A 9,760-nucleotide genomic window follows, 5' to 3' on the forward strand; every position below is an offset into this window, starting at 1 on the left:
AAACATAAGGAGGAAGCAAGCCTGATGCCTGGCCCGTGTCTGAGCTATGATGTGAAAATTGTCCCGAAGCCATAAATAAGTTGGGGCCGTTGGGCTTGGGCTGAAATGCAGGGCTCTAAAGCGCAGCTTGTTGCATTTAAGCAGCAAAAATACACACAAAATGACACCAAAATGGCCATCCTGGCCACACAGTTAAATAAATGATAATATTCAGTGATGTGAAATGTGGAGTAAGGTCTGGCGCAGTTGCAGCTTGTACTTATTACTAAAACAAGAAAGCAAACGAGTAGCATTAATAGTCATTAATTTGTATTTTTATTGTAAAATAATGGAACATTTAGGTCATGAATATTGTCTCAAAAGTCATGGAAATTTATTGGTAAAAATGTGTACGAACCCTGCTGGGGTGCCTGGGACTCAGGGTCAATCTTGCCAAGAGGTCATTGCTTCCCAGCCATCGAATTTCGACTCAGCCCAGTGACGCAGGTAGTGACGATTCTCTCCGGCCAATCCGTGATCAGCAGAGTTTACACGTCACGTTTTCGTAACGGTACAACTCACTTGGAGCCTCAACCAAGGTGGTACTGAAAAACGTACCAGGTACCAGGTACTGTACCCAGTGGAAAACCCCCCAAAAGTGAACCGTACCGAGCCGTACCGTGCAGTGGAAAAGCGCCACTGGAGCCTCAGCCGAGGTGGTACTGAAAAAGTACCGGGTACTGTACACAGGATTACCTCTGTGACTCAAGGCCCTGTCCACACAAACACGGTTATTTTTAAAACTGCAACTTTTTCTATGCGGTTTGGCCATTTGTCCACACACAAACGCAGCACCAGGTCACTGAAACCAAACATTTTTGAAGATTTTCAAAAACTCTGGTTGCAGTGTTATCATGTAGACAGCAAAACCGGAGATTTTGGCTTGTGACGTCGGAGCCTGCATTATCTCCGCCTACTGGAGACTTATTCAGGCTGAAATAAAGAAAAAAAAACTTTCTGTATTTCATTATTCTTTCTTACCAAGTTCTTAAAAATTCCAGCCACAATCAATCACAATGTTATTACTATTTCAGATGATTAAGCATATAAATCGTCAGTTTGTTGTTTAACACACATGCACACGGACTTTAATACACGATATAGGCTACTCTTGCATGTTGTGAGATGCATAAGAAATCGCGCAACACAAACCATAATCCATAACAACAAAAGACGATACTTTATTTAACCTTTTCTGATAAGAAGTGTGCGCTACAAACGTGAGCATTTTTGACAATCGTCTCTGTCCAGTCTGCTCGTTTTATCACGTTTAACCACAGCTGTCGTCGGTTTTTTGTCTGGCAGTGGCAGCAGATATGCGATCAAATGTCAAATTGGAGCCTGTACTCCGTCGAGTCTGGCACCCAACATCACAACAAGATGATATTTTAAGCTCCTTATGTAGCCGAACCTCTGCTGGTTTGAATTGGCCGCCTCCAGTTTTGCCTCCAGCTAGCGCTGTGACGTCGGCACTAAAAGGGTCTATACAAACATTTAAATTGTACACATTTTTATATTTAATGATTCATTCATGTTTATTTGCTGCTGTAACTAGTAGTAAAGAGGAAGAGATGACATTCACATGCCTCTGTGCGCCGCAATTTTAAATGTATTTTTTTTTGTAAAGATTTTGAAAGCTGAGACTTTGTTTCATATCCGAACTAAGAAAGCACAAAACTCATTGCAATTATTGGATGGCAGGTGTGTTACAAGCAATGTTTATTGACGTTTTGTTCATGCATCAACTGTAAACAGCACAGACTAAAAAGATTGCTTGAGAATTTAAGAATGTTTTCCCCAAAATGAATATTGATTAAAATCACGAGAAGCCCAAAAATGACTTTTCTTGCAAGTTATGAACACTTTGATATTAAAGGATTAGTTCACTTACAGAATAAAAATGTCCTGATGATTTACTCACCCCCGTGTCATCCAAGATGTTCATGTCTTCATGTCTTCAGTCGCAAAGGAATGAAGGTGTTTGAGCAAAACATTCAAGGATTTTTCCACTTTTAATGGGCTTCAATGGGGACTAACGGGCTGAAGGTCCAAATCCAGTTTCAGTGCAGCTTCAAAGGGCTCTACACGATCCCAGCCGAGGAATAACGGTCTTATTTAGCGAAAGGATCTGTCATTTTCTAAAAAAATAAAAATGTATATACTTTTAACCAAAAGTGCTCATCTTGCACTAGCTCTGCGATGCGCGTCTATGACTTCACACATTATGCAATCACATTGGAAAGGTCACGCGTGGTTAGTTCTTCGTCTGTGTACTCCGGTTCAGAAAGGAAAGATAGGGAGAAAACCCCATCTAATTTTCTCCTCCAACTTCAAAATCCTTGTTTTACCTTTTATGTCTATTTGAAGTGGGATGTAACTGCAGCCCTTAAACGCCACACATATTAGACACGAGAAGCCCAAAAATGACTTTTCTTGCAAGTTATGAACACTTTGATATTAAAGGATTAGTTCACTTACAGAATAAAAATGTCCTGATGATTTACTCACCCCCGTATCATCCAAGATGTTCATGTCTTCATGTCTTCAGTCGCAAAGGAATGAAGGTGTTTGAGCAAAACATTCAAGGATTTTTCCACTTTTAATGGGCTTCAATGGGGACTAACGGGCTGAAGGTCCAAATCACAGTATCAGTGCAGCTTCAAAGGGCTCTCCACGATCCCAGCCGAGGAATAAGGGTCTTATCTAGCCAAACAATTGGTAATTTGAATAATGACACTGGCATTGACCATTTCTTCTGCATTTTGTTTTGTGGCTTTTGGCAACATATTTGGTGTGAAAGGGCCTTTACACACACATGCATCCATCCAGTATGTTCATGAATGCTTCTAGTACATCAACTATACTTGCTTTCCATGCAAATATTTTATATGTGACGTGACGTGTCTTAATTAGTGGAATTAGTGCTCTGCATTTAACCCATCCAAAGTGCACACACAGCAGTGAGCATGCACACCGTGAACACACACCCGGAGCAGTGGGCAGCCATTTATGCTGCGGTGCCCGGGGAGCAGTTGGGGGTTCAGTGCCTTGCTCAAGGGCACCTCAGTCATGGTATTGAAGGTGGGAGAGAGTGCTGTACATTCACTCCCCCCACCTACAATCCCTGCCGGTACGAGACTCGAACCCGCAACCTTTGGGTTATGAGTCCGACTCTAACCTCATTAGGCCACGACTTCCCCCTTTTTTGACGTACTTATAGGAATAGTTCAAACAAAAATGAAAATTTGCTGAAAGTGTGCTCTTCTGAAATTGAAAGGGCCTTTACACACACATGCATCCATCCAGTATGTTCATGAATGCTTCTAGTACATCAACTATACTTGCTTTCCATGCAAATATTTTATATGTGACGTGACGTGTCTTAATTAGTGGAATTAGTGCTCTGCATTTAACCCATCCAAAGTGCACACACAGCAGTGAGCATGCACACCGTGAACACACACCCGGAGCAGTGGGCAGCCATTTATGCTGCGGTGCCCGGGGAGCAGTTGGGGGTTCAGTGCCTTGCTCAAGGGCACCTCAGTCATGGTATTGAAGGTGGGAGAGAGTGCTGTACATTCCCCCCCCCCACCTACAATCCCTGCCGGTACGAGACTCGAACCCGCAACCTTTGGGTTACGAGTCCGACTCTAACCTCATTAGGCCACGACTTCCCCCTTTTTTGACATACTTATAGGAATAGTTCAAACAAAAATGAAAATTTGCTGAAAGTGTGCTCTTCTGAAATTAGGATGAGTTTGTTTGTTCATCAGATTTGGAGAAATGTAGCATTGCATCAGTGTCTCAGCAATGGATGCTCTGCAGTGAATGGGTGCCGTCAGAATGAGAGTCCAAACAGCTGATAAAAACATCACAATAATCCACAAGTAATCCACAGCACTCCAGTCCATCAGTTAACATCTGGAGAAGACAAAAGCTGAAACTAATCCAGCATTAAGAAGTTTTTAACTAAAATATAAATCCATAATCCATAACGCTTCCTCCAGTGAAAAAGTCCATCTCTTGTTGTCTCTCACATCAGAATCCAGCCACATATTTGTTTAGAGCCATTTTGGCTTGTAAACGCTGCTTGATTTCTCTCCTGATTCAGACCAGACCACTTTTACACTGGAGGAAGCGTTATTATGGACTCGTATTTTAGCTAAAAACATCTTAATGCTGGATTTGTTTTTTACAAACTTGCAGCTTTTGGCTTCACAAGATGTAAATTGATAAACTTTTTGTTTTTGGGTTCATTATTCTGTTAACATTCAAGAAAACAAATTCCATTTGACCATTTTGTGTTGAATTGTCTTTTGCTTCGGTCAAACGCTCAGTGTTAGCTCGATCACAAATAATCCACCGCAGTAGAGCACAAGTCACTGTGGTGTTCAGCTGTTGAAGTTCGTCTTGCTGTCAGAAAGCAGATCTGGAGCAGCTGCTGTCGTTGTTGAAGAGGAACGAGGCTCTGAGCGAGGAGCAGCTCTCTGGACTCTGTGTGCTCATGTCAGACTTCAGGACCTCGTTAGCCAGAGTCCAGCCGTCTGCGAAGCGCGAGGGGTTCGCCACTGTCCCGGACGTCACCTGGGAAGACGTGGGCGCGCTGCAGGACATTCGTGAGGAGCTCAACATGGCCATCATGGTAACGCAACTTTTACAGTGTTGTTTGGTCCTGTACTGTATCAGTAATACTTCAGTTTCTCGTTTCTTCGTTTAAAGGTGATGTTGTGGTCTTTGTTTGTACGTTTGCAGGCTCCCATCAATAACCCCGAGCATTTCCGAGCTCTGGGTCTGAACACGCCTGCTGGAGTGCTGCTCGCTGGACCGCCCGGATGCGGAAAGACCCTGTTAGCCAAAGTGTGTGAGCTTTTGTTTAGAGCTGTGTTCCCACGTTATGCATGTACACCATGTCCTAACCAGATGAAGTGTTTCTCTGCCATGTAAAGGATTGTTTTTGTCCTGAGCAACTGTGAGTCAGTAGAGTGCCTCAGTGTTGACGGATGTTTGACGGCTGACCTCTAATTTCACATTACCCTGGTTTTCTCAACAAAAGCAAAACAGGATTTTCCATTGGCTTTTGGATTCTTGCAGAAAACAAGCTCTGTGATCGAGAAACATTTATGATGCATCATGAATATGAATACATTTTTAAAAATGATGTTTTAAATGTTTTTAAGTTGCTGGTCCCCGTTGACTTTCATAGTATGGGGAAAAAAATACTTTTGAAGTCAGTGGGGGGACCATGAGCTGCTCGGTTGCCCACGTTATTTTGTGTTCAGCAGAAGAAACTCGGACAGGTTTGGAACAACTTGAGGCTGAGTACATGATGACAGGGTTTTCATTTTTGGGTGAACTGTCCCTTTAAGGACGTGGCTGCATTTGCTTCCTGTATTCTTCACTGGCTTGTGAAACTTCTCTCTCTCTCTCTCTCTCTCTCTCTCGTTACAGGCTGTTGCTAATGAGTCAGGCTTAAACTTCATCTCTGTCAAGGGTCCAGAGCTGCTCAATATGGTGAGTTTTTCCGCTGCCGTCATACAAACTCACAATCCATCATCATACGTCAGCAGTACTGTTGTCCGTCTTCTGTATGTCTCAAGCGGCAACCTCCTGCTCTCTCTCGTGAAACCAACACGGAAGTGACTTAAACTGTAATTCATCGACTGGCCGCTAGAGGTTGGCTGCAAAAGAGAGTCAGTCCCATAGACTCCCCATGTTAAAATACCCAACTCTTTATAGCTAATTTTGCCCTTCATGACAACTGTGAGGGGGTACATTTTTTTTATAACTCATCCGCATAATTAAGGGCGTGGCCACTTGAGTGACGGGTGGATTGCCGCTGCTGTCACCAACGTCGAGCTAGGTGGGCGTGGTTTCAGCAACCTGCTCCCGCCTCTTTGCCCATTTTCGATTATCCGGGAGTGACACGCGGTGACGCGCTGCCAAGATGGCGACGGCCGGCTCCGCCTATTTTAGGCTTCAAAAACGCTCTTCAGAAACCTTCTGGTGACGTCACGGACATGCTTTTATACAGTCCATGGTATGTCTATAACATCTCCAGGTCTCATTTCAACCCAAAATCAAAATGGCTTATACTTTGCATAAAGCCCACAAAAAAGACCATTTTTAAATTGCAAAATAAACCAAGAATCATGACAAATATTACCATGGCATGTAAATACTTCAAGATATAAATATTAGGTATTTTTTGCATAACCGTTACGAGAATTGTTTTTCACTTTTTTCAATTATGGGAATGAGAGTCACAGAAGTAGAAACTCACGACCCTCCAGGAAATCCCTTATATGGACAAACATCTAGAATGATAAAACAAAGATAATAAACACTCGACTGCGACAATATAGTTTATCTGTGTTATTCAAGCCATCTGGTATTTTCATAATTAAGTATATTTATAATCCATCGCTAATCGATGTGTTTCGGTACCCAACCCTACCCATGAGGATTGTTGTGTTTGCAGTATGTGGGTGAGAGCGAGCGGGCCGTCAGACAGGTCTTCCAGAGGGGCAGGAACTCAGCGCCGTGCGTCATCTTCTTCGATGAGATCGATGCACTTTGTCCTCGCCGCTCCGAGCATGAGGTGAGAGCGATCATCACACTTCACGAGTTATCTGGTCTCTGAACTCTGAGCCAGCTCGTAACGCTGCTGTGTGTCTGCTGTCAGTCAGGAGCCAGCGCTCGCGTCGTAAACCAGCTGCTCACCGAGATGGACGGCATGGGGAACCGCCAGCAGGTTTTCATGATGGCCGCCACCAACAGGCCAGGTGACGAGAGTTATATTGACATGTTTGTGATGATTTTGGATGTCTGTAATGCGTTTATGACTTCATGGCTGTTTGTAGATATCATTGACCCCGCTGTACTCAGACCAGGACGACTGGACAAAACTCTGTATGTGGGTTTACCGCCTCCCGCAGACAGACACGCCATATTGGTCACGATTACTAAGGTAAACGCCATACAACCAAACTTATCAACATGATCAATGAGGTGATATATGGGTCACCTCTGGATTGATTGACTCAAGTTCTTTCATGTTTCAGAACGGCACCAAACCACTTCTAGATTCAGATGTCAATCTCGAGGAAATTGCCCATGATGCACGTTGTGAGAGTTTTACGTAAGTTTGTAAATTGTTATTCAAGCGGTGCTCATACAATATAATTATATAATTTTCCCACTCAAATCCTTGTATTCATTTCTGCTTTCACATGTTCTGCATCACAACAATGAAGAAGCAGGTCCTCTAAATAAGCGTATTTCTTCTGTAAGGCATCAGACATACTGAAACCGAACCTGCAGATTCCCTCTTTCCCATGCTGTGTTTTTCTCACGCATGTGCTGCAGTTTCAGTTGTGCCATCGTAATGCATTGTGTTATGTACGTATTGATGAGGTTACTGGCGATACTTGGCTCAGTGGTTCCCAACCCTGGTCCTGGAGGCACCCCAACACTGCACGTTTTGCATGTCTCCTTAATCAAACACCTGATTCAGGTCATCAGCTCATTAGTAGAGACTCCAAAACCTGAAATTGGTGTCAGAGAAAGAAGACATGCAAAATGTGCAGTGTTGGGGTGCCTCAAGGACCAGGGTTGGGAACCACTGAACTAGTTATACGAGTTTGTTGATATACAAAATTTCTCCAACATCGCATCTTTTAAGAAACGCCAGATGATTCTTTTTTTGTTCAGTAGATTTTGATTCCATAGGCTGAAGGGTGTTGATTGTGTTGTTCAGAGGTGCAGATCTGTCGGCGCTGGTGCGAGAGGCGTGTGTTAACGCTCTGCGAGTTCACCTGAGCTCACGACCAGCTCAAGCACACACAGGTAACACACACGCCATCATCTCGTCACAAACACTACAGGAGATCTGCATCTGACACAACAGCATGTCTTTAATGTTACAGAGCCGGTGAAGGACATCCGAGTGAGCCGAATTCACTTCGAAGACGCCTTCAAGAAGGTGCGACCGTCTGTGTCCAAGAAGGTGAGTGACAAGAATAAGCCAACCTCACCCTACACATTTAGCCAAAGAGGTGATTGGCTGGACTATGCTTTGATTCAATTGTAATAAATTGCATTAGCTACAAAATGCACACTAAAAACCAGCTGATTTTGTTGGTGTAGTTACTGTGAGGGGGCGGTATTATCATCACTGACTTTTTCTTGAATTTTCTTTTAAGTAAGTGGCTCTTTACATTCATTATGAAGGCGCTCTGAACAGAATGCATGAGAAATCCTTTAGCTGTGTGAAGAGTGGGTGTGATTTTCAATCCTGGGTTTTTATTTTCCTCTTTGCAGGACCAGATAATGTATGAAAAACTGAAAGAGACCCTCACAAGATGACAACCGTTGATCAGAAATCTACATTTGGATTCCATTTTTATTACTAAGAATAAAAAAGATGATAAACTGTTTGAGAGTTTTCTCCTGATCATTGTTTTGTGCATTTGTCTTCGTTCAGGGGAGATTTCAGCATTTTTTTTACATGATCAAACATTTCATATGCAATAAAGTGTATATTAGAAACTGTTTCAGTGTTTTAACAAACATTACATGACGCGTTAAGTTTTTTTTTTGTACATGTAGACTGAACTTTAGTTTTATAGATTTTTACCTGTTGTGTTTTTGGAACGGAACAGACCCTTAACAGAAAACACAACATTGTAGTTCAGTGTTTTTCTTCCAGAATGACTATCATTCAAATGTATCCCTGACTGATCCATCATGAACTGAAGCACCAGCAATCTTTGAGAGGTTTGAGAAAGATCTTGTGTGTATATATATGCACTACTAGTCCAAGGATTTGACACACTTAAAACTTTTATTTCTTATTAAACCTATATATAACGACCTGCTTGAAATTGTTTTTTTTGCATACAAATATAAATCGTCTTATTTCCCAAATGAACAAGTTGTCAATTGTCTAAACCTTTGATCAGTAGAGTACTCCAATTCCACTATTCAGGGTTAAAATGCATATCAAATATTTCTGATGGATGACAGTAACAATCATTAGACACCAGCTCAAATTTATTAAGGCTTTTCAGTTTCGTGATACAAAACGTATAAATGTTGACCACTCAAAACTTCATTCACTGTTAGCCAAGGTGTGTCAATTCACGAAATAAAGAAGTATAACAGAGGCTTGAACACACAGGCCTCTTCACCAAACCACCAGATTTGGGCGTCTATTAATGAGATGAGTAGCATTAATCACTTTTGAGTACTTGAAGACCCACTGCACTGAACCTCTCCAAAACCCGAAACACGCGAGTCAGATTATCTGGACATTATCGGCCGATGCCGACGTTTACATTTAAAGCCTTTATCGGCAGATTCCGATAACATTGAGCATCCCTACTTCCACGCAGGAGTAAATGCAGAACAAAACAATTGCTTAAAACTAAAAGCGTCTGAATGTTCAGACCATGTGTAACAGAGGAGCTCAAACGTTTTGGTTCACAATTAAAATTCGACAGCACACTTGCTAAAAAAAAACTGAAAGTAACATGGTCTTTTCCTTTGTGTCGCAGAAGCTGAAATGAAGGCTAAAAATCGCTGCTTCGCTCTCTAGCAGGCGAAGGTTAAAACGGTCAGCGGCAGATGTCGTCCAGTCGCGGTCACTCCTGTTTGACATCTCCGGTCAGTCGTCTCTTCACGCGGGAGTACGGACTCAGTTCATCGTCCATGATAAAGTCAT

The 9,760-nt window shown here is 42.5% G+C and overlaps 1 protein-coding gene across 1 annotated transcript in view; it reads left to right on the forward strand.

Annotated features, from left to right (window-relative positions):
• The window catches only part of nvl (nuclear VCP like), a 15,364-nt gene extending 5,806 nt beyond the window's left edge, over positions 1 to 9,558 (forward strand). The window contains exons 6-15 of the mRNA XM_016241837.1: positions 4,444 to 4,681; positions 4,792 to 4,896; positions 5,488 to 5,550; positions 6,518 to 6,637; positions 6,722 to 6,821; positions 6,900 to 7,006; positions 7,101 to 7,177; positions 7,796 to 7,884; positions 7,965 to 8,044; positions 8,359 to 9,558. Coding sequence (XP_016097323.1) covers positions 4,444 to 4,681; positions 4,792 to 4,896; positions 5,488 to 5,550; positions 6,518 to 6,637; positions 6,722 to 6,821; positions 6,900 to 7,006; positions 7,101 to 7,177; positions 7,796 to 7,884; positions 7,965 to 8,044; positions 8,359 to 8,403 — 1,024 coding nt within the window. The 3' untranslated portion in view covers positions 8,404 to 9,558. The remainder of the gene's footprint in view (positions 1 to 4,443; positions 4,682 to 4,791; positions 4,897 to 5,487; positions 5,551 to 6,517; positions 6,638 to 6,721; positions 6,822 to 6,899; positions 7,007 to 7,100; positions 7,178 to 7,795; positions 7,885 to 7,964; positions 8,045 to 8,358) is intronic.
• The last annotated feature ends 202 nt before the right edge of the window (positions 9,559 to 9,760 follow it).

Source organism: Sinocyclocheilus grahami, unplaced genomic scaffold (genome assembly GCF_001515645.1).
Source record: "Sinocyclocheilus grahami isolate Dianchi unplaced genomic scaffold, SAMN03320097.WGS_v1.1 scaffold636.1, whole genome shotgun sequence".
NCBI classification, from domain to species: Eukaryota; Metazoa; Chordata; class Actinopteri; order Cypriniformes; family Cyprinidae; genus Sinocyclocheilus; species Sinocyclocheilus grahami.